Consider the following 24,924-nt stretch of genomic DNA (forward strand, 5'->3'; position numbering starts at 1 on the left):
TCTGTCTACCTGCTATGTGAGGATGAAACTGTGGTCAACCAGCTTCCTGTTCCCTGTTCCAATGTCATGCTGTGCACTCCCAGCCATTGTGGAATCTATCCCACAGTAACCATAAGCTAAAATAAAACTTTCTTCTTTGGTTGTCTTGTTTGTGCTATTTTATCTTAGCAACATATAAGTAACAACTCAAACTATTAAAGAAGAAATCTAGAGTACTTCTTAGTTCAATTTTCGCAAAATACAAAAGACACAAAATCATATGCATAATGTTCAATCACAGGAACATGCTAATTATGCTTTAGAAAAATCAAAACACGTAGGAAAAGACACTTAGCAAATAAAAACGAAACAAGCCAGTCGTGTTGGGAGAGTCAAACATTTTGTGAAATTTTTCATTATTTTTTCAAGTGATAGAATAATGACAGATCTTCCTTTTATTAAAAATCAGAAAGTTTTTTATGTTATCTATCATTCTGTCTACCTATCCAGAAATGAAGGGGGCTTGAGAGAGCAGGAGAGGGGGAGGGACCAGGAGAGGGAGAGGGACCAGGAGAGGGGGAGGGACCAGGAGAGGGGGAGGGGCCAGGAGAGGGGGAGGGGCCAGGAGAAGGAGAGGGACCAGGAGAGGGGGAGGGACCAGGAGAGGGGGAGGGACCAGGAGAGGGAGAGAGGGACCAGTAGAGGGAGAGGGACCAGGAGATGGGGAGGGACCAGGAGAGGGAGAGGGACCAGGAGAGGGAGAGGGACCAGGAGAGGGGGAGGGACCAGGAGAGGGGGAGGGACCAGGAGAGGGGGAGGGGCCAGGAGAAGGAGAGGGACCAGGAGAGGGGGAGGGACCAGGAGAGGGGGAGGGACCAGGAGAGGGGGAGGGACCAAGAGAGGGGGAGGGGCCAGGAGAAGGAGAGGGACCAGGAGAGGGAGAGGGACCAGGAGAGGGGGAGGGGCCAGGAGAGGGGGAGGGACCAGGAGAGGGGGAGGGACCAGGAGAGAGAGAGGGACCAGGAGAAGGAGAGGGACCAGGAGAGGGAGAGGGACCAGGAGAGGGGGAGGGACCAGGAGAGGGGGAGGGGCCAGGAGAGGGGGAGGGACCAGGAGAGGGGGAGGGACCAGGAGAGGGGGAGGGACCAGGAGAGGGGGAGGGACCAGGAGAGGGAGAGGGACCAGGAGAGGGGGAGGGACCAGATGAGGGGGAGGGACCAGGAGAGGGGGGGGACTGGGAGAGGGGGGGGAACAGGAGAGGGAGAGGGACCAGGAGAGGGAGAGGGACCAGGAGAGGGGGAGGGACCAGGAGAGGGAGAGGGACCAGGAGAAGGAGAGGGACCAGGAGAGGGGGAGGGACCAGGAGAGGGAGAGGGACCAGGAGAGGGGGGGGACCAGGAGAGGGGGAGGGACCAGGAGAGGGGGGGACCAGGAGAGGGAGAGGGACCAGGAGAGGGGGAGGGACCAGGAGAGGGGGAGGGACCAGGAGAGGGGGGGGACCAGGAGAGGGGGAGGGACCAGGAGAGGGGGGGACCAGGAGAGGGAGAGGGACCAGGAGAGGGGGAGGGACCAGGAGAGGGAGAGGGACCAGGAGAGGGAGAGGGACCAGGAGAGGGGGAGGGACCAGGAGAGGGGGAGGGGCCAGGAGAAGGAGAGGGACCAGGAGAGGGAGAGGGACCAGGAGAGGGAGAGGGACCAGGAGAGGGGGAGGGACCAGGAGAGGGGGAGGGGCCAGGAGAAGGAGAGGGACCAGGAGAGGGAGAGGGACCAGGAGAGGGAGAGGGACCAGGAGAAGGAGAGGGACCAGGAGAGGGAGAGGGACCAGGAGAAGGAGAGGGACCAGGAGAAGGAGAGGGACCAGGAGAGGGAGAGGGACCAGGAGAAGGAGAGGGACCAGGAGAAGGAGAGGGACCAGGAGAGGGAGAGGGACCAGGAGAGGGAGAGGGACCAGGAGAAGGAGAGGGACCAGGAGAGGGGGAGGGGCCAGGAGAGGGAGAGGGACCAGGAGAGGGAGAGGGACCAGGAGAGGGAGAGGGACCAGGAGAGGGAGAGGGACCAGGAGAGGGGGCGGGGCCAGGAGAAGGAGAGGGACCAGGAGAAGGAGAGGGACCAGGAGAGGGAGAGGGACCAGGAGAAGGAGAGGGACCAGGAGAGGGAGAGGGACCAGGAGAGGGGGAGGGACCAGGAGAGGGGGAGGGGCCAGGAGAGGGGGAGGGACCAGGAGAGGGAGAGGGACCAGGAGAGGGGGAGGGACCAGGAGAGGGGGAGGGACCAGGAGAGGGGGAGGGACCAGGAGAGGGGGAGGGACCAGGAGAGGGGGAGGGACCAGGAGAGGGGGAGGGACCAGGAGAGGGGGGGGACTGGGAGGGGGGGGGACCAGGAGAGGGAGAGGGACCAGGAGAGGGAGAGGGACCAGGAGAGGGGGAGGGACCAGGAGAGGGGGAGGGACCAGGAGAGTGGGGGGACCAGAAGAGGGGGAGGGACCAGGAGAGGGGGGGGACCAGGAGAGGGGGAGGGGCCAGGAGAGGGGGAGGGACCAGGAGAAGGAGAGGGACCAGGAGAAGGAGAGGGACCAGGAGAAGGAGAGGGACCAGGAGAGGGAGAGGGACCAGGAGAGGGGGAGGGACCAGGAGAGGGGGAGGGACCAGGAGAGGGAGAGGGACCAGGAGAGGGGGAGGGACCAGGAGAGGGGGAGGGGCCAGGAGAGGGAGAGGGACCAGGAGAGGGGGAGGGACCAGGAGAGGGGGAGGGACCAGGAGAGGGGGAGGGACCAGGAGAGGGGGAGGGACCAGGAGAGGGAGAGGGACCAGGAGAGGGGGAGGGACCAGGAGAGGGAGAGGGACCAGGAGAGGGAGAGGGACCAGGAGAGGGAGAGGGACCAGGAGAGGGAGAGGGACCAGGAGAGGAGGAGGGACCAGGAGAGGGAGAGGGACCAGGAGAGGGAGAGGGACCAGGAGAGGGAGAGGGACCAGGAGAGGGAGAGGAACCAGGAGAGGGAGAGGGACCAGGAGAAGGAGAGGGACCAGGAGAAGGAGAGGGACCAGGAGAGGGGGAGGGACCAGGAGAGGGAGAGGGACCAGGAGAGGGAGAGGGACCAGGAGAGGAGGAGGGACCAGGAGAGGGAGAGGGACCAGGAGAGGGAGAGGGACCAGGAGAGGGGGAGGGACCAGGAGAAGGAGAGGGACCAGGAGAGGGAGAGGGACCAGGAGAGGGAGAGGGACCAGGAGAGGGAGAGGGACCAGGAGAGGGGGAGGGACCAGGAGAAGGAGAGGGACCAGGAGAGGGGGAGGGACCAGGAGAGGGAGAGGGACCAGGAGAAGGAGAGGGACCAGGAGAAGGAGAGGGACCAGGAGAGGGAGAGGGACCAGGAGAGGGAGAGGGACCAGGAGAGGGGGAGGGACCAGGAGAAGGAGAGGGACCAGGAGAAGGAGAGGGACCAGGAGAGGGGGAGGGACCAGGAGAAGGAGAGGGACCAGGAGAGGGGGAGGGACCAGGAGAGGGAGAGGGACCAGGAGAAGGAGAGGGACCAGGAGAAGGAGAGGGACCAGGAGAGGGAGAGGGACCAGGAGAGGGGGAGGGACCAGGAGAAGGAGAGGGACCAGGAGAAGGAGAGGGACCAGGAGAAGGAGAGGGACCAGGAGAGGGAGAGGGACCAGGAGAGGGGGAGGGGCCAGGAGTGGGGGAGGGACCAGGAGAAGGAGAGGGACCAGGAGAAGGAGAGGGACCAGGAGAGGGAGAGGGACCAGGAGAGGGGGAGGGACCAGGAGAAGGAGAGGGACCAGGAGAAGGAGAGGGACCAGGAGAGGGAGAGGGACCAGGAGAGGGGGAGGGACCAGGAGAGGGGGAGGGACCAGGAGAGGGAGAGGGACCAGGAGAGGGAGAGGGACCAGGAGAGGGAGAGGGACCAGGAGAGGGAGAGGGACCAGGAGAGGGGGAGGGACCAGGAGAGGGAGAGGGGCCAGGAGAGGGAGAGGGACCAGGAGAGGGGGAGGGACCAGGAGAGGGGGAGGGACCAGGAGAGGGGGAGGGACCAGGAGAGGGGGAGGGACCAGGAGAGGGAGAGGGACCAGGAGAGGGGGAGGGACCAGGAGAGGGAGAGGGACCAGGAGAGGGAGAGGGACCAGGAGAGGAGGAGGGACCAGGAGAGGGAGAGGGACCAGGAGAGGGAGAGGGACCAGGAGAGGGAGAGGGACCAGGAGAGGGAGAGGAACCAGGAGAGGGAGAGGGACCAGGAGAAGGAGAGGGACCAGGAGAGGGAGAGGGACCAGGAGAGGAGGAGGGACCAGGAGAGGAGGAGGGACCAGGAGAGGGAGAGGGACCAGGAGAGGGGGAGGGACCAGGAGAGGGGGAGGGACCAGGAGAGGGAGAGGGACCAGGAGAGGGAGAGGGACCAGGAGAGGGAGAGGGACCAGGAGAGGGAGAGGGACCAGGAGAGGGGGAGGGACCAGGAGAAGGAGAGGGACCAGGAGAGGGAGAGGGACCAGGAGAGGAGGAGGGACCAGGAGAGGAGGAGGGACCAGGAGAGGGAGAGGGACCAGGAGAGGGGGAGGGACCAGGAGAGGGAGAGGGACCAGGAGATGGGGAGGGACCAGGAGAGGGGGAGGGACCAGGCGAGGGAGAGGGACCAGGAGAGGGAGAGGGACCAGGAGAGGGGGAGGGACCAGGAGAGGGGGAGGGACCAGGAGAGGGGGAGGGACCAGGAGAGGGGGAGGGACCAGGAGAGGGAGAGGGACCAGGAGAGGGGGAGGGACCAGGAGAGGGAGAGGGACCAGGAGAGGGAGAGGGACCAGGAGAGGGGGAGGGACCAGGAGAGGGGGAGGGACCAGGAGAAGGAGAGGGACCAGGAGAGGGAGAGGGACCAGGAGAGGAGGAGGGACCAGGAGAGGAGGAGGGACCAGGAGAGGGAGAGGGACCAGGAGAGGGGAAGGGACCAGGAGAGGGGGAGGGACCAGGAGAGGGAGAGGGACCAGGAGAGGGAGAGGGACCAGGAGAGGGAGAGGGACCAGGAGAGGGAGAGGGACCAGGAGAGGGGGAGGGACCAGGAGAAGGAGAGGGACCAGGAGAGGGAGAGGGACCAGGAGAGGAGGAGGGACCAGGAGAGGAGGAGGGACCAGGAGAGGGAGAGGGACCAGGAGAGGGGGAGGGACCAGGAGAGGGAGAGGGACCAGGAGATGGGGAGGGACCAGGAGAGGGGGAGGGACCAGGAGAGGGAGAGGGACCAGGAGAGGGGGAGGGACCAGGAGAGGGGGAGGGACCAGGAGAGGGAGAGGGACCAGGAGAGGGAGAGGGACCAGAAGAGGTAGACAGAGAGAGGGGGAAGGAGGGAGACAGAGACAGAGACAGAGACAGAGACAGAGACAGAGACAGAGACAGAGACAGAGACAGAGAATATGAGTCATCAAATCATCCGCTCCTTTGTCTCTGAAGATTTTGCATCCATGACTTCAAAAAGTTGTAAACTACAACTGCTGTTGAAAACTGTATCTGTGCTAAACCTGCACAGGCCTTTGACAACGTTACAAAAATAATAAAAGCTGTATTAGTTACCTAGTTGGAGTTTTTATTGCTTTGGTAAAACACCATGGCTGAAAGCAACTTGGAGAGGAAAGGGTTTATTTGCTTACACTTCTATAGAATCCAGGACTACTAGCCCAGTGGCAACTCTACCCAGAACAGCATGGGGCCTCCCACATCAATGACTAATTATGAAAATGCCCTACAGTCCTACCAATAACTGGATCTTAAGAAAGCACTTTCTCAACTAAGGCTCACTTCTCCCAGATCAAGTTGACCTAAAACTAGGCAGCATAGAGGCCATAGAGGAATGCTGCTGACTGGTTTGCTCTTGCTTGGCCTGCTGTCTTATACACCCCAGTGCCACCTGGCAGTGGTGGAACCTACCCACAGTGGTCTGGTTCCCCCACAGGAAAATGTCTGAATAGGCTTGCCTCCGGGCCGACCTTTATAGAGGTATTTTCTCAATTGTGGTTCCCTTTTCTCAGATATGTCTAGGTTTGTGTCAAGATGACAGGAACCAACCAGCACAATTAGTGATTACGTATCATTTAGGAAAGATGTGGGTTAGTTGTTTTACATGAAAAATTAGTCTTTATGTATTTTTATCTCTATAGGATGTCATGGAACAATACCTATATAGAAGACCAAGGCATCTGTGTTATCTAGTTTACATACATATACATGTTTATAAGTTGAAGTAAACACAGGTTTAACAAAGTGTACATTTCATAGGTATATGGTCTATACAAGTGGAAAAATAGTACATCTTTTATGAGTATATTGTAATAATATATTGTGGCTAAAAACGTATAATTTGAAAAAAGTTTCATCAATGTGAATTTTGATCTTTTTAAATAATTTCACGAATAGAACTTAGATAATAATATGCAGGGATATAGATGAAATGAACAGAAACCGATTTCAAAATACAAATCCAAAATATACTAGGAAGATAGCGGTTGACATTAGAGGGCACATTCACTGCTACCTACTGCAGTCAAAATAATCACAGATAAGACTCATTAATGTTGGCCTTCAAAATTTTTTAATTGTGTTGTAAGTTTTTTATATGCATTTGAAAGTAGAGCTATTTGTTTCATTATAGGAATTTACAGTAAGATTTTGGTAAAATCACTCTTTAGTCATAGATGAATGATTTGAAAAACAATTGTCTTACCTGATTATTTCCTTTTTTAGTTCACTATCTCTCCTCCTCACTTCCTTCACACTGTGTGTCAATGTGTGGTATAACTCGATCTGTTTCTTTAGCTCTTCTTCAATGTTTTCAGACTTTGAAAAACATATAATTTTTAATATAGGCACCCATCTTTCTGTCTTTGAAATATTCCTTGCCATGAGTAAGACGCTTAGATATTTTCACAAAATATTTTTATAAAACTAATACCAGTAAGCACAGATTTTAAAAACAATGACTATTTTTAAATTATTTTATGTGTATAGGTGTTTTGCTAGAATATATTTGTATAGGCTAAGTATTGGTTAGTGTCAGGTGAGACCAGAAGAGGACATCAGATCCCCAGAAAGCCTGGAGTTCCAAACAACTGGGAGTTGTCATGTGGGTGCTGGGACCTGAACGCAGGACCTCTGCAACAGCAGCAAATGCTCTTAGGCACAGAGTGATATTCCTAGCCCCCAGCAAAACCTTTTCATAGAACAGCTCAAATTTATGACACTTCACCACTAAATTTTCTGATATGTAAATTGACCATTTTATTTGTTAAACATTGGAAGTGACTCCCTAGCTCACTATAGTACAGGATAAACACGCTACAATACACAGAGCCAATGAAGAGCCATGTAAAAGGAGCATCCAAGGGAGGATGCTGAAACATTACTCAGAAGGGGAAATAGAAAAGACAGAGGGTGGTTGACGAGGGAGAACAAGGTAGGCGAGAGAGATAGGAGGGTGGAGATCTGACCTGGGGAGAGTGGAGGCAGGAGGACCAAAGATGGGCAGAGGAAACAAACACTGGGGATGGGGCGGGGCATCTCTGTGACAAGCTGGAGGCCTATGTTAGGGAAGGCTCCTGGTAGAATATTAGGGGGACTCTGGCAGAGACTCCAAGTTGCAAAGGCTATAGTGTCTGAAGAGGACACCCTCTAACTAAACTAGAGTCCTAGTAGAGAGAGGGGAACACCAACCCACCCACAAAAATTTCAACCCAAAATTTACCCTGTCTACAAGATGTGCAGGGATAAAGACAGAGAAGAGATTGAGGGAGTGTCCAACCAATGCCAGGTCCAACTCAAGACCCACCCATTGGGAGAGAGCCAACCCACGACAGTGTTAACTATACTCTGCTATGCTTGCACGAAGGAGCCTAGCAGAGTTGTCTTCTGGGAGGCTCCACCCAGAATCAGGTTGAAACATGCTGAGACTCATAGCCAAACAGTGGACAATGCTAGGGTGTCTTATGGAAAATTGTGGGGGTGGGGAGAAAAAGGACCTAGGGGTGACAGGAGAGCCACCAGAAGACTAACATAGCCAACTAGCCAGGTCCCAGAGGGGCTTGCTGAGACTGAAGCACCAACCAAGGACCATGCATGGACTGGACTTGGGTCCCCTACACAGATGTAGCCAATGGGCAGCTCAGGATGCATATGGGTCCTCTAGTAAGGGTAGCAGGGCTGTATTGGATATGGAATCTGATGCCAGCATTTTGTTCACCCCTCCCCGCAAGCGGGACTGCCTTGCCTGGCCACTGGGGAAGAGAACACACACATGAGCTGGGGGGGAGTCTTCTTTTCTGAGGAATAGTGGAGGGGAGAGGGGGAAAGCAAGGGAAAGTGGGACTGGAAGGAGAGGAGGGATGGGGCTGTGACCAGGATGTAAAGTGGATAAAAAAAAATAATTATGATGGTTTATATCCTTCAAAGTAATCAATTAATGCTCTTGCCAATAAGTAAACAAAAAAGAAAAATAAATATTAAAACAAACCAATAAATACTCAAGAGTTCACAGAAAGGCTTAGGCTAAAGTGAAAATCCAACATTTTAATCAAATATTTATATCTTATAATCATACACTACTATGGAATATTAGCAGAGATCAAAAAGATAGCTTCACAATTGCTTTCTACACAGCATTATTCACAGTAGTCAAATATATGAAACGTACATTTCTACCATTGTATGAATATATAAGCTAAGTAGGTAAGTATCCAACATTGAGCTTAGACTTTCACAGTATTTATCATTAAGTTCTTACTACTAGCAGGATATTATAGCTGATTTTTTTTTGTCTCAGAAGTCTGTAGGTGAAGTAAAGCAGAACATGAATTGGAGACTGCCCTGGGCTATGTATTTGTCCTGTCTCAGAAACAAATCTTATTCTAATGGTCATAAATTTTACAAATTCAAAGAACTCCTGTAAAGCTGAGAGAATCTGAACTGCTAAGAAACAGTAACTATATGTTGTCAGAGAGAATACTCATATCTCCTTAAATGTGTTTATACATTACTGGTGGACACCGCAAGGCTTTTTTTTTTTTAGTCTTACATAATTAGACACAGAATAGGCTTAACAAGCGTGTTCTTACCGGGGCTCTCTGAAGCTGCTCAGTCTCCTCTTCACTGTACCTCGTTGTAGCTACTGAGTCTGAATCTTCATGCCTAGGCCTAAAAACATATTTTAGAATGATAGTGCTTACTGGACATGTTTAAAATTGCCAAATTGGTTTTTGGAAAAACACATATGAATGATTACAGGAATTCTGAATTTTTTAAAAAAATATACTGATTTTTTTTGAAACTATAAATCTTTGGCCCTTTGCCTGTATAAACTTTAAAGGTAATTTGAACAAATATGCATTTTCTTGTTTGTCTTAGTGGTGCTGGGTATCAAAGTTGCAAGCGTACAAAGCATACACACTTCCACTGAACTTCCTCCACCAACACAAACTATGAATTTAAAGTAACTAAGTCCAGAATATTCCCTTTTATTCCAGAAGTGTGTTATTACTAAGTGTTCTTCCTTCATTACTTGTTTGAGAGCGCCCAAACCATTCAGCAATCTGATTTCGTTATAGACCTCTGTAAATGATCTGCGTTGCCCACACTCCTGGTAGTGTGTTCATAAAGTACCTCATGAATCTAAAAGAAGCAACACTTGGCCACTGTGCCATAGTCCTGCTGCCAAAGACACAACCCTGCCATCAGGCCTTCCCTGTCATCAGAGACTAGAATTTCTCTGAAACGATGAGCTCAAATCACATTTTCTCAACCAAGTTGACCTGTCAGCCTTGAGAAATATGATTAATACAGGAAGTTGGTGCCAAATCAGCACTGGTATGGTGAAAATCGCCATATACTTCTTAGACTTTGGATAATTAATTTGAGGGCATATGGAAAATTCTGGAGCTATGGCTTACAGTAGGCCCAGAGTGAGATCAGCCTAATGAGCTACTCTTACATAAATCCATATGACCAGAACACTCACAAAAAAATGTAGGCATTACGAGTTCTGATCATGAGGATTCAGGTGAAATAAAATACTCTTCCAAGGAGTTGGCTGGGGCCAAAAACATTAATTCTGAATCCATGCCCTGAAACGGTCTGTGGTATTAAATTTCAAAGTAGTGAATCAGTTTATTTAGTGGAGTAAATATCCCCCCAAAAAAACATTACTCTTCAAGCTATGCCATTGTTACTGTTTGTGGTTTTAGCTACATTTACAATGATAAGCAAGAACAAAGAAGTTGAACAAGTCGATTAAAAAGCACGCAGTTTGGTAAGAAAGGGGCTCTCATCATGGTGGAAGTAGGCAAAGGAAATTTAGACAACATGGCTAACTGGGTAAAGGAATACAAGTGAGAACACTTTGCATTAGGAGGGCTGCATTGGAGATGAAGCCAACCATCAAAGGTCCGGGTATAAAATTAAAACTAAGTGGGAATACTTCGTTTAGGATGGCAGTGACTGAACAAGAGCCCTGGGAAGACAGGCCCTGGGAAGCCCTGCTGCAAAAACCAGATGGGGAAGTGTGTTTGAAGGTTTAGTGCCCTGTGTTCCCAGGCCTGGATATTACTTGAGCTGTAAATACACTAGATAGTAATCATCCTGGAGAAGATCGTATAGTATAAGTGAAATGCAAGAGTTACAGAACACTGGAGGCGTGGACCAATGTTACAGAGGAAAGCCAGCAGCCAGGCAATGTGTACAACAGTTACAGAACACTGGAGGCGTGGACCAACGTTACAGAGGAAAGCCAGCAGCCAGGCAACGTGTACAAGAGTTACAGAACACTGGAGGCATGGACCAATGTTACAGAGGAAAGCCAGCAGCCAGGCAACGTGTGCCGGGATAAGAATCCCAACAGGAAGCCTCGGAGTGGGTCATGTGTAAAGCAGTGAAGTAAATGCTAAGTTGTAATAGGATATTGCAGCTATCAGAGATAAAAAATGTTAATGAGGGAAGTACCAGTAAACGAAGGAAACTGTCCCAGGAAACAGACCACATGTGTTACAAATGGCATGGCAGAGGCAGGTTTATCCAACTCTGTCAGGGTGCATATGGTACCACCACATACCCCAGATATATGTGTGTGTATGTGTGTGTGTATATTCCTGCTTAGTTTCAGTCTTCACTTGGTACAATCTCCACTAATATTTTTTATTTTTATCTTTTTGTGTATGTTATGCAGCAGCCATAAACCTATGTAACTCTTCCTATTTTGTGAAGATTTACAACTAGGAACTTGAGTTCCGGGAAAGATTTTGGCCTTTTGAATAATTTGGAAACCGGTAAGATTAACCAACGTTTGAAGTTATACTAAATAAATTTCCCGTTATGAAATGGCCACAAGCTTGCGGGGGGCAGGAGACAAATGGTATAGTGTGAACCTGAAATAGTCATTCAGTCTCATCTTCTGCAGCTCTGCCCCAGAGCCACTCCATGGCCTTGCCCTCCTAAGTGCACTGAAATGTCCCACGAGCTACAAATCCCAACAAAAAACCAGGAAAGAGAACTTTCCTCATACCCTGGATCACAATGTGTACCCTGTGTATTGTCCTGATATCAAACTAGAACACGGCCAGCCCTTCTTTTTGTGTGTTGCTTTGGCTACGTTACGTGACACCTATAATGTCATTCACCAACTGTAGGAGGATTTCATTGGCTACAATGCCAAATGTCACATTATGCGGGCAATAGCAGAAATATTTATGGACCAATAGTCAAGGACTACTGCACATGCTGTTGGTTTTAGAAATCATCATACACTCAAATTGACAAAATTTACCAAGCTTGAGGAGTTAATCACCTACAGTGACCTTTGCTTATGTGTACAGAGCAACACCTCATGATGATTTAAATATATATTATCTACTACTGCTCAGCCAAGGTTATATGTGTGGTCTTGTTTATTTCATCTGAAAAATGGACATAAAGTTTTTAACTGGAATACTGAAAAGATTAAATTGGAGGCTTTGATTAAAACGCTCAGAAGAGTACACAGCATAAAGTGAGCTGCACATAATAATTGCACCTTGCTTTAATAGGATTGCATCTGGTCACCTTTTAGATTGTAAGACAATGAGTTGATGCACTACTGAAACTGGCAGCATATAAAGAGCATGAAGCTCAAGACACACCTCAGAACTTCATGGATGTTCACTAATCTCTTTAGCCTGGCCATTTTTTACATTTGTAGTAATTTATAGGTTACTTTCTTAGTACTTCTCAGCTGGCAGTGATCATGTAACTCAATACATTAAGGATCTCTTGGCTTAAGGAGGAGGTAACAGACAAGACGACAGGAAAGCATCTCAAGCACTGATCTGAAAATATGATACTGTGCAATCAACATTCCCCAGTCAATTAAAGGCAGCTCTTATGCCTCAATCTGACAACATTTACGGTGGAATAAAGGGGCATATCTACAACCACAACACCTGAAAGGGCAAGGCAGGAGGATCACAAGTTCAGGTCCAGGATGGATTAAACAGAAAGCTCAAACCAGGTCTAGACCTCATGGTTACCATCTTAGACCAGCAAACAAACACAACCAACAGCTTTCAACTTCCTTGACATATTGTCCTTTACTGTACTGGTCCTCCTCTTCAGTTTGTGGATAAAACAGTGAGCACTTCTTCACTGATTTTTTTTTTATTAAAGATTTTTCTTTTTAATTGTGTGTGTGTGTGTGTGTGTGTGTGTGTGTGTGTGTGTGTGTGTGTGTACACGCACGCACGCGCACATGAGTGCAAGTACCACAGAGGCCAGAAGAGAGCATTGGATCCCCTAGATCTGTAGTTACAAGCTGAACTCTGCTCCGCTGTCAGAGCAGTGTGCACTCTTAAAGGCTCAGTCTTTCCCCGCATACTGCTCTTCTGTTTAAGGATTATCTTAAATTTCTGTTTTATGAGAATAAGCTTGCTCTGTGGTTTGTTTTTTCAGATATTAATAATTGTAATGAGATTTTAATGTTCTCACATGTTTTTCCTTCCTAGTTTTCTTCTCTTCAGAGAGTATAGAGTAAGGTGACATATCTAATATCATGAAAAACCATTTTGTTACTTGGCAGTATTCTGTTACCACTAAATTTGGTATACAATTTAACAAATAGTACAACACCTCAGCAAGTTAACAACTTTAAAATGTTGTTTTCTACAACTGTGGTTATTTGTATCAGAGATTTAGTCTAATTAAATAATTACTTTAAAGCTTACTGTATTTTTTGGAAAGAAGTTGGTGTGCAGCCCTCATTCTACACCTCCCTAACGCTGTGACCCTGTATATAGTTCCTCTTGTTATGGTGACCCCCCCAACCAAAAAGACATTTTTGTTTCTACTTCATAATTGTCATTTGTTACTGTTATGAGTGGTAATGTAAATAAATATCTGTGTTTTCCAGTGGTCTTAGATGAGCCTTCTGAAAGGGTCATTTAACACCCAGGGTTGAGAAGAGCCACTGGGGTAGAGAATGATTAGGATCAAAATGTATTATTTAAAACTGTCAAAGAATTAATCAAATTATTGGTTTTGAAATTGTTCTATTCACAGAAGTTTAATTTGATGGGAGTTAATTTTAATCTCCATAAAACATAATTATCGTCAAAGATGTTTTACGATGTAATGAAAAATATTCAAACATTTTCCCAAGCATATCGCCCATTATTAGAATCAAGTCTCATGGAAGCCCTCATGAACATGCCATCACAGAGTTTTTATATTTCTTTTTGAACACTTTCAATTTAGTCTGTGAACTATCATTTAATTTGTAACCAGCCTTAAAACACCTTGAGGAACATGAATAACCTAGTAATTAATGACATACGAAGTATCACATGTCTTTTAATGTACAAATTCGAATGTCTTTTCGAATGATTATTTTGAATTATTTGGACACTCTTTCTTATTTTGTGCATGTTAGGATGAAATAATATTAGGTTTAACTGTGGGGAAGTGTACTGCTTAAGTTCTTTATGTAAAACTCTAGATTCAATACACAGCACCACTATACTAAATGCGTTTTTCTTTTCTCTATTTTCTAGATGAAGAGATACAGCATTTCTGGGCCTGCTAGCCCACACCTTTCGTCCCAGTGCTCTAGAGGCAGAGGCACATGGATCACTGTGAGTTCAAGGCCAGCCTGCTCTGCAAATCAAGTCCAGGCCAGCCAAGGCTACACAGAGAAACCCAGGCTTGAAAAAGAAACTGAAAAAAGATAGAACAAGAGATTTAGCATTTCATATTCAGTTGGTGGAACTTTAAATTAATATAAATTTTGTTTGGGACAATTTAAATATAACTATTAAGTCCTTTTATAGGTTGTACTTCCTTTACCTAATTAAATCAATTTCAAGGAATTTACTTAAATATGTATTCAATAATTTCATATGGGAAAATCATGTTTATAAATGATATTCTTTGCAGCATAATTGTTATAAAATATATTAAAATCTCAATTGTTGTCTCACAAATAGTGAAGTTTCTTTCTAGATGTTAAAACTGTCATTTGAAAGAACACATACATAATTATGGGAAATGGTCATAATTAGCTATAATTTTTAATTACATTAATTTCAGTCATAATTAACCATAATTTTTAATTACATTAATTTCACACTCCAAAAGACTATCAATTTCTCAGAAAAGCATAGAGGCAACTAACCTGAAGCCCTAAAAATCAAACAGATAGGGGCAGAAGGTCACAAATTTGGATCCTCCATGGACTATATAAAGATATCTATCAAATAATAATAATAATAACCCAAATCTAAAAAAGTTTTGTCCCCTCCAGGCTCTTCCAAAGTTAGTGACAAATTACAAAAATTCTGTTCAGCATCTAATGTAAATATTTAAAACATTTGTCTACTATTGACACGTCTTACCTTGGATTACATAGCTCAGCTTGTCTACTTAACATCTGTTGTAAACAGCTGAAACATTTCTCTGCTATTGGCACGTCTTACCTTGGACTACATAGCTCAGCTCGCGGATTACCCTCCTCAGTCTCTAGATGAGGGTTTTCTTTCGTTGTTTCTGATAGTTCCTTTTGTAGTGCATCAAGATTATCTGTTAAATTTTTATATCTTTCTGTAAGTAGATTATATTTATGTGTTTTAAGCTCAAATGATCTTTTCTGTGAATGAATTCCACACCAGATTATCATTAGGGCGCCACAGTCTGTATTGGGGAGGAAGTACAAATAAAGAACAGTGGCATTTTTAATACACAAAAATAGCTTAGAGTTTCACATAAACTTGATGGTGCGATGCAGAAAGGTACAGTGAGGGCCTGCACAGTGCAACACGAGGGAAGAGCCGCAGATAAAAAGGAAAGAACCAACTTTTGACATCAAATAAGCAAGCAGGAATTTGTCCTAAAGAAACAGATGCATAGGCATGAATCAAAAACGAGAAAACAGCTGGTCAGAGTGTGAAGAGGTACATTGCAGGCCATCATACACGGCTTCTAGAGGCTACTGTCCTCCAGCTCTAACTGAGATTGAATAAAATGCGTATATTTTGATTCTGAAAGAACAGAAATCAGGGCAGGGGTATCTGTGTGACAAGCTGGAGGCCTAAGTCATAGTAGTCTCCCAGGGTGATATGAGCTGGTCTCTAGCAGAGACTCCTATTAGCAGGGGTCATGGAGACTGAGGAGGACACCTCCTAGTCGGCAAGTCTTCTAGTAGAAGGAGGGGAACACCAACCCACACACAAAATCTTCAATCCAAAACTACAAGATGTGCAGGGATAAAGATAGAGCAGATATAACTGAGATGGAGGGAAGGTCCGACCAATTCCCAGCCCAACCCAAGATCCATCCCATGGGGAGGAAACAATCCCTAACATTATTCATGGTACTCTGCTGTCCTTGTAGACAGGGGTCAAATTGTCCTCTGAGATGCTTCAACCAGTAGTACCTCAAAAGAGAGGCTGAGTCCCACAGTCAAAGCTTGGGCGATGCATAAGGAACCTTGGAGAAAAGTGGGGGTGGGGGGGGATAAGAGGAGGTGAAAGGGTCTGGAGGTGACAGGAGCCTCACAAGAAGACCAATAGAGCCAACAGACCAGGGCTCAGGGTGGCCTGCTGAAACTGGAGCACCAGCCAAGGACCTTGCACGGACTGGACTTAAGACCTCTAAAAAAAAGATGTAGTAGGGATCCAGCTCAGGAATCTGTGGGTCACCTAGGAAAGAGTCAGGGCTCTCTCTGATACAGATTCTCTTCCCAGCTTTTCAATCAACCCCACCCCCACCCCCCGGCAGGACTGCCTTGCCAGGCCGCAGAGAAAAGACCCATTCGCTCATGATAGGATTTAATAAACTGGGGCGGATGGAAATGGGAGCTCCCCTCTTCTGACGAATAGGGGTGCGGGATACGAGAGAGGGAGGAGGGTCGGTCTGGGAGGTGGGGACGGATGGTGCTACGACCAAGATGTAAAGTGAATAATGAAACGTATTTTTAAAAAGAGGCAATAGAAACAGCCTGTAGAGCGTCTCCACAAAGTAGCGTTATGCTTTCTAAACGCAGCCTTCATTGTGATGGGAGACGTGCCTAAGGGCCGCTGACTATAGGCTGTGGGCAGAGCCATCATGAAACAGTTTTTAGCATCCGTCACCAAAGTGACCCCAGGGAGATGCTTCACTCCTCCAGCCCAGTGAAGAGGCGAGGAAAAAAAGCACAGCCTGCCCATTTAATGGATCCGCTGCTTAACGGGTGAGGCATTTTGTTTTAACATGTGAGTCTGACTTAACCACCCAAAGGCCACAGTGTGGCACGCGCTCCCTGAAGCTCAGCGGGCTTGGTGACAGCTCCTGCTGAGACTCTGTTCTTTGATGTCAGGCTCATCCTTGACATGAACGATACTCCAATGCACCCGTGCCTATTGGACAGCGCTGACAGTGTGTGAATTCACCATCACAGCACACAGAGGTCACCTGCGATGCTCCTACCTTTGTTCTGCCTCCAGCACTCTCCGATTTGAGCCAAGAGAGTGTCAGTTCTGAGCAAACCATAGTCCTCTGAGCTTCTTTCATATGGTGGGATTAGATTGTTATGGTCAGACATGCGAGTTCCTTGTCCTTCGGCCTATAAATTGAATAATAGCAATTTCACTTATCCTCACAATATATACCCCATATGCTAAATACGATGAAGAAACAGGCACCTGCTTTTTACGTAAGTAAAAGATCACGTGCTTCTGACAGGCCTGATTTTGACAGGAAAGCTACCTTTTCTATTCATTAATTTAAACATTTTTCAAGTGAAATATTTCCATATGACAAAAGAGCTTTAATTATTTTATATTATATTTCTAAGTCACTTTATAGTGTATTAATCTGACTTTTATACTGTATCTTAATAAATATGATTTAAATTCATTTTCCCATACCTTGTTCTTTTCATTGGAAGTTGTCTCTGAAGGCCTACAAAAACACAAAATCCTTTCAGACAAATATTAAAATTTTTAAAATAAAATGCAAAAACTGTTTATTTCCCCTACCTGTAAAACTTACCACCTATTACAAACTGTAGACAAGAATAGGAGCATAGATACAATGTCCACCACAACTGCAATTATAAAAGGACTAAAGTTAAGACTGGAGAGACATCTCAAGTTAACGGCAGGTGCTTCTTTTGGATAAGAGTTGAGTTCAGTGGCCAGAACCCATGCTGAGTCATTCACAACCACCTCTAACTCCAGACCCACGCACATCAGACACCTGTGGCTTCCGCAGCCACCTGAATACATGCCTGCATACTCACCTATGGGCACAAAACATACCAGTACTTAATAATAATAATAATAATAATAATAATAATAATAATAATAATAATAATTTTCTATTGTTGTATTATTTTATATTATTATGTGTTATATACTATATTATGATTATATAATTATAATTATTTTATAATATATGCTACATAATAATATTATATATATGATAATACTATTTATTGTTATTGTTATTATTATTATTATTATTATTTTAAAAATAAATCTAGGTTCAATATTATAATAGTTAAAATGAGGGAGAAAACTTAATATTCCATGCCTTATTTGGTAGACGTAAATACATCAGCATTTCTATTGTTGATCTCAGTAAAAATAGATTAGAAAAGTGGTTAGAAAAATCCACTTTAATAATTTTGATCTATATATATAACACTTTACAGATGGAAAGTGTTAGCTTTTCTAATGCTCTACTATGCAACTGCTACCCATTGTTCCAAGCGTGAGACTTGTGCTAAACATATTTCAATTCTAAAGATAACATAGGTGAGATTGTATAATTGTAGGAATTAAACACAGAAGGACAAGGTGAGTTAATGGCAGATTTTGAATTCAAACTCAGAAATTCTGGATACTAATTTATTCCATACTACTTTACGAAAATTAATTTTCATCTTCAAGTAGTTTTCATTGAGGTAATAGATGATTTACCTAAATTATCACCTGACTTTGGTAAAAAATGGTACCTAATAACATGATATATTCAACTAGTTTTGTTTAGAAAGTATCTCACAGGCCAAATTCCCAGTTCTCCTACCTCAGACTCTTCAGTGTTGAGAAAACTGAAAAGAAGCACTTTTTCTTTCAAAACCTAAAAAGACTTGGACTGCTGTGGGAGCTGAGTTGTTAGGTGACTAAATTGCAAGCATGAGGCTCTGAGTTTGATTTCCCAGGAGTCCTGGGGAGAGGGGGAAGAGCCATGTGGTGTGGTGTGGTGTGATGAGCACTAGGAATCCTGCACAGAAACATGAAGGCACCTGTAGCTTCCTGCCTAGCCACCACAGCCTACGTGTCAAGTTCCAGACGAATGAAAGACCGTGTCTTGAAAACAAGGTGGACAGAACTTAAGGAATTCAGTCACAGCTGTTCTTTGGCCTCAGTACTCACACACACACACACACACACACACACACACACACACACATACACACACACACACAGTAAAAAATATTTTAAAGATAAAAGACTTTATATCTAGGAAATTCGGACACGTGCTTTTAATAAAATAAATTTTCTAAGTAATTCTAAATAATCTGTGTTGCATTGTTAATGGTTTTCTTTTCTATATTCATAAACAATCCCTTTTCTCCAAATTGAGACCTTAGTTCGTAACATGTTATAAAATTGCAGCCATGTATGATACTATCAAATCCACAATGAGTGTCATCCAGTGTGTGTGTCAGGAGGGGGGTATGTTTTCTATTACACATTCTGAAAAGCTATGTGTGCCAGTTTAACTCTCGAACCAGAGTTGTCATGCTCAGTCACTGAATATGTAAATGAACAACATCTTACATGAAAAATACAGGTATAAATATAGGTTTTAAGGACATTGTCTAGTATAACTTCACAATAATGTATCGAGATTTCCAATATGTAGACATGAAAACTAAAATAATTGAATAAACACAATCCTCTCTGTTGGATCAATCTAACAGCAGGATCTCACAGTGTGATGTCAGCGTTGATGACTCTTCAGAGCATCTCCACCATCAGAGGGACAGCAAGATCCTCAGTACCCACACATATGGACCACATTTCTATAAATATATTTAATGCATATATTATTCATACTTGACGTGCATGCTATATATGTACATACACATATATAATTTTATAATTATATGTGGTGTGTTATATATAAAGTATATAAATGTCTTCAACTTAGCTGTGCATGTTTATTTTTACAAATCATATTTTTGTGTCTCAGGGTGATCAATCTCCAGATGAAAAACAATTAAATTTTTAAAATAATCATTTAAAATGTTTAGGCAGCGGGCACGGGTCCGCGAGGTTGGAAAGATGAGGTCCTTAATGCATTCTGAGGAGGAGGATTGTGTTCCAGAGCTACACACAACTATTCACCCCCGAGAGCCGCCTGATTGGGAGAAAACACTTAGCACAATGTACTAGAAATGCCCAAGCCGAGATCATCCAAGGTGGCGTTGATTGCATACTGTGTCTTATCAGCAGAACAGCAGTGACCGCACAGCCACCAAAGGACCATACTGAGAGCTACAAAACACAGTGCTGGTGTTTCCCAGAAAGGAGGAAATCCTGTCATGTGGATCGTCCATGCCCTCCTGCTGCAGGACCATGGAACCACACTCAGGTGACCACCCAGGGACCCCAGGCCACCGCAGCTAGAGTAGCCTCTGTTTTCGGGTTGCGGCCCTGTGCCCTGCCGACCAAGGAGATGGCATTCGAGGAGGGGGTGCTGTTCGAGTCAAGCCTGAGCAAGGACTGCACTACCCACACCACAGGCCTCATGGACCTCCTCTCACAGGCTAGGGCCATGCTCAGTGCTGAGAGCTGGATCATGCAGGAGTGGATACTAGGGGCAGCACAGAGGCCCATAATAGATGGGGCACATGATGGAACCAGAGACTCAGGAGGCACAAATCCACAGAGCCACAAGTTCCCCGGGGCAAGAAGCTGAGCTGGGCCAACATCAATGGTTTCTGTGAACTACTCAACCAAGGCTTTGAGGGGCCTCCACTTGCCACCTGCTTGATGGCCCACAGGAGGCCATCCAGCCTTGATGTCCAGCAACAATCTGGCAAATTGAACAGGAGCAGGAGAGCTGGCCCTGAGGACACGGAAGCAGGACAGCTGATCCTGAGGACACAAGACAGGAGAGCTGGCCCTGAGGATGTGGGAGCAGGTGAGCCAGCCCTGGGGACATGGGAGACTGAGAGCTGGCCCAGCCTTGTGGACACAGGAGCATGACATCAGGCCCTGCCCTGAGGACACAGGAGCAGGAGATCCAGCCCTGCCATGATGGCACCGCTATCAGGAAAGCCAGGCTTGCCCTGAGGACACAGGAGCAGGAGAGCTGGCCATGCCATGATGACACAGGAGCAGGAGAGCGGCCCCTGCCCTGAGGACACGGGAACAGGAGAGCAGGTCCTGTCATGATGACAAGGGAGCAGAAGAGTGGGCCCTGTCCCGAGAGCAAGGGAGCGGGCCCTGATCCAGGGCTCTGAGTGGACCTCACCCTAACATCTACTCCATGTATGACCTGCTAGAATACATGAAGAGGCTGGACCTGCAGATTCAAAGATTAAGAATCTCCTTAACACACAGCAACAATGGGATATCCGACAGCAGTCCCAGTGAGGATCTGGTAACAATAGTGTAGGCCTCACACCAGACCCATGACTCGTAACAATGAACATTTGAAAGTAAACATATGTGGACAAAAGGCTATACTGCGTGATACACTGCAGCTTCTGTGACAAGATTTTTTGTCTGTCTGTTTTATTTTACTGCGGGGAAGAGAGGGATTTTGGTGCGTGACGTGTAAATTGTGGACATTCAATAAAAGTAAAAAAAATAAAAATAAAAAATAAAATGTTTATGCATGCTACTAGACTACCCTTCAGAATCTATCAATTTTACCTATTAACGGTGCTTGAGAACTCTTTCATTTTAATGTTTGCCAGCCCAGGTTGTCATTTTAATGAAACGTGTCAGTAGAATTGGGAACAATAGCATCGGATGGTTTATTAGCATCTTATGATCATGCAAGCCTGACTGGCCAGGATTAAGAAATGTGAACATGTTTGCCATTGCTGTGAGCTTCGCTGGAGAGTAACATCTGCTGGTAAGCATCCCCGTGGCCTTACCCATTGTCTTCTCGGTTCTCCTCAGCAGGAACCTGCTTTTCTTCAGCCTTTCCGTCCTCTCTTTGTGGAACTACAGCAGCAGCACTGTGATTCAGGATTTCTGATGCTTGCTCAGCGCTGACTTCATGCTTCTCAGTTTTTTCTGCGGCCTTTGAAAGAAGGTAATACTCAGAAAAACTGGTGTTTTCGTATATGAACATTTTGCTTTCATTCATTTTTATCACTTTATCTCATTAGTTTTTTACCATTTTACTTTTTAAAAGCTCTCTAGGTCTTTCCCCCTCCCCCCCCCCTTGGTTTTTTGAGACAGGGTTTCTCTGTGTAGCCTTAGATGTTCTGGACTCGCTTTGTAGACTAGGCTGGCCTCGAACTCACAGCGATCCACTTGCCTCTGCCTCCTGGGTGCTGTGCTGGGATTAAAGGTGTGTGCCACCACGGCTGCAGCTCTCTAGGTATTACAGGAGGCTCAGAGGTTTAAGAGTGCTTAAATGCTCTTCCAAGCCAGCCTAGGATATAAAGTAAGATCTTTTCTCAAATAAATAAATGAAGAAGCAAATGGGCTGCTTGAATACTCTTTTTAAACATTGCTCCTAGAGGCAGCACAATCTATGAATTTGAGGCCAATCTTGTGTACATATAGTTCCAGGCCATCTAGAGTTGGACAGTGAGACCCTGTCTGAAAAGAAAACAAAATCTAAATGAAAGCTAGACCTAACTAAATGTGAGGTCCATGATGGTGGCACATGCCCAGGTACTCAGGAAGCTGAGACAGGAGGACTTTGGGTCTGTGAATATTATGCTAGCTAGGACAACTTAGCAAGATCTGATCTTAGAAAAATAGCTTTAAACTGTGTGACAGTCATATGACCGCGTGGTTGGCCCAAGAGGAATGCAGAGACTCTGAGGGGCCAGTTGTGTCCCCCAACTCGGCTATCAGACTATTGAAACAATGGTCCCCATGGAATGGAAGTATGCCCCAGAAACTCAGGCACGGGAATGTGAGCAGCGCCAGGCAGAGTCAGCACACTTGTCTCCTCGAAAGACAGTTCAGACAGTTCCAACAATTGTCAATCACCTTCTAGGACAGGAGTGAAGGACAGTTAATGATGGTCAGTTATTTGATGTGCATATCTGAGCCCCCTCACCCCATTGAAACTTTAATCTCACTTCACATCCCACGAGAGGGACCTGTGCATTTCCTGGGTCTCCTAGGCTCCCTTCCTGATGCAGCCAATTGAACAAACCCACTGTGCCTTCTGCCCACTTTTAACCAGACCCTTTTAATCTGAGGGTGACCAAGGCTAGTGTGGGACATAGGCTGTGACCTGCCTGTTTGATTACAGATATATAATTAAGACATTTTAAATACACTTGTTTTATTTTTAAAAGAAATATAAAACCTTTTTTTCACTGTCACGTGGCTTCCCTGTTTCCCTATCAACAACATCACGGTGAGTTGATATTTACAACATGAGGCTGTACGTTAAAAACTGAAGGAAAGGTCCCATATAAAGGAACAAAGCTTGTTCAAGTTGAAGATTTCCAAGAATTCAAGTGCTTTCACGTCTTTTTTTTTTTTTTTTTTTTTTTTGGATATTATGTTTTTTTTATTTAAATGGGAAAAATACTTCAAAGTTTTTATGAGATTTTCTCTGTTTTATTTTTTTTCCTCCTTTATTAATTTATTCTTGTTACATCTCAATGGTTATCCCATCCCTTGAATCCTCCCAATCTTCCCTCCCTCCCAATTTCCCCTTATTCCCCTCCCCTATGACTGTTCCTGAGGGGGATTACCTCCCCCTCTATATGCTCATAGGGTATCAAGTCTCTTCTTGGTAACCTGCTGTCCTTCCTCTGATTGCCACCAGGTCTCCCCGTCCAGGGGACATGGTCAAAGGTGAGGCACCAGAGTATGTGAGAAAGTCATATCCCACTCTCCACTCTACTCTAAGAACTCAAGAAATTAAATACCACCAAACCAAATAACCCAATCGAGAAATAGAGCATGGAACTAAACAGAGAATTCACAACAGAGGAATATCAAATGGCTGAGAAACACTTAAAGAAATGCTCAACCTCCTTAATCATCAGGGAAATGCAAATCAAAACAACTCTGAGATTCCATCTTACACCCATCAGAATGGCTTTCACGTCTTGATCCAAATACTTATCAATAAAGATGAAACGCTCCTCTTGAGGGAATTTTTTTCCTTAATGAAATATCCAAGTGAAGTCGAGACAGGGAAGCCAGTGTAACACTGGGAAATAAACATCACACATGCCCGACTCAGAGTGGGAAAACAAACTCACGAACAAGAACTTTACCTTGTCTTCGTATTTCCTTGATGAATAAATGGAACCACAAGGATCAGAATCGCTGGGGTTGCTTCAGAGAAAAAACATACAGCAGACATATCTGAGTTTGTTCCTTTCACACACGGCTGCGCAGTGGGCTACTGTGTGTTAATTGAGGGCCCTTTACTGGTGCCATTCCACTTAAGGCTTAAAGGGGCTTTTAGCTACCACATTCTGCCCGTGCTTCTCCCAAACTATGAAATATTCACCAAAACCCCAATCAAAAATCTAGTTCAGAGAGCGACAGCAATGAACTGGCAGAGCATCAGAATAAAACATCGCAGAAATCACAGTCATGAAGGCTGCACTGATGCCTCATTAATGACTCACGTAAATTTGCTACCTGAAGTGAAACAAGTCTGGGGGATGAAACACAAGGCAGAGCGATGCATCAGCCCCTCTTCCTGGTGCAAGACTAAGTCGTGCAAATCGGAATTAGCCACATCCACTCTTCAGTTCAGAGCATGCATATAAAAAGAACACATGGATTCATTTTTGTTCAATGTGGTACAGAGAGTCCCGTGGAACAATTGAAATTTTTGCAAGATAAAAATGTACAAAATGTAAAGAATAAATGAATATGCTGTGTTCTGGGAGAAGGACCAGGGGCTATAAAAACATTAAGTTTACAAAGTACATTCAGCTTTTCTATGTAGGTTCTACTTTTTCAGGTCCACATAAATTAGCAACCACTAAATCCTTCCACGGCTGTGCAACTAGTTGAAAGTCTGCGGGAGAAGCAGAGCCCTGTCGGGGTTTACCTGTGTTTTTCTAATGGTTTTCACATTAGGTTCACAACCTATACAACCTACAACGGCAAAGAAACTTGAAATGATAATAGGCCCAATGGCCAATAGGGTGTGTGTGTGTGTGTGTGTGTGTGAGAGAGAGAGAGAGAGAGAGAGAGAGAGAGAGAGAGAGAGAGAGAGAGAGAGAGAGAGAGAGAATAGATTTGGTCA

At 45.8% G+C, this 24,924-nt stretch overlaps 1 protein-coding gene across 1 annotated transcript in view; it reads right to left on the reverse strand.

Moving 5' to 3' along the window:
- The window catches only part of LOC311597536 (uncharacterized protein), a gene marked incomplete at its 5' end in the record, with an annotated part of 56,135 nt that overhangs the window by 21,762 nt on the left and 9,449 nt on the right, over window positions 1-24,924 (reverse strand). Inside the window, 7 exons of the mRNA XM_084781729.1 lie at window positions 6,674-6,786; window positions 9,057-9,135; window positions 14,931-15,144; window positions 16,918-17,053; window positions 17,358-17,391; window positions 21,611-21,759; window positions 23,936-23,996. Coding sequence (XP_084637855.1) covers window positions 6,674-6,786; window positions 9,057-9,135; window positions 14,931-15,144; window positions 16,918-17,053; window positions 17,358-17,391; window positions 21,611-21,759; window positions 23,936-23,996 — 786 coding nt within the window. The remainder of the gene's footprint in view (window positions 1-6,673; window positions 6,787-9,056; window positions 9,136-14,930; window positions 15,145-16,917; window positions 17,054-17,357; window positions 17,392-21,610; window positions 21,760-23,935; window positions 23,997-24,924) is intronic.

This window comes from Acomys minous (assembly GCF_964271855.1).
Source record: "Acomys minous genome assembly, chromosome: 5".
Classification (NCBI taxonomy): domain Eukaryota; kingdom Metazoa; phylum Chordata; class Mammalia; order Rodentia; family Muridae; genus Acomys; species Acomys minous.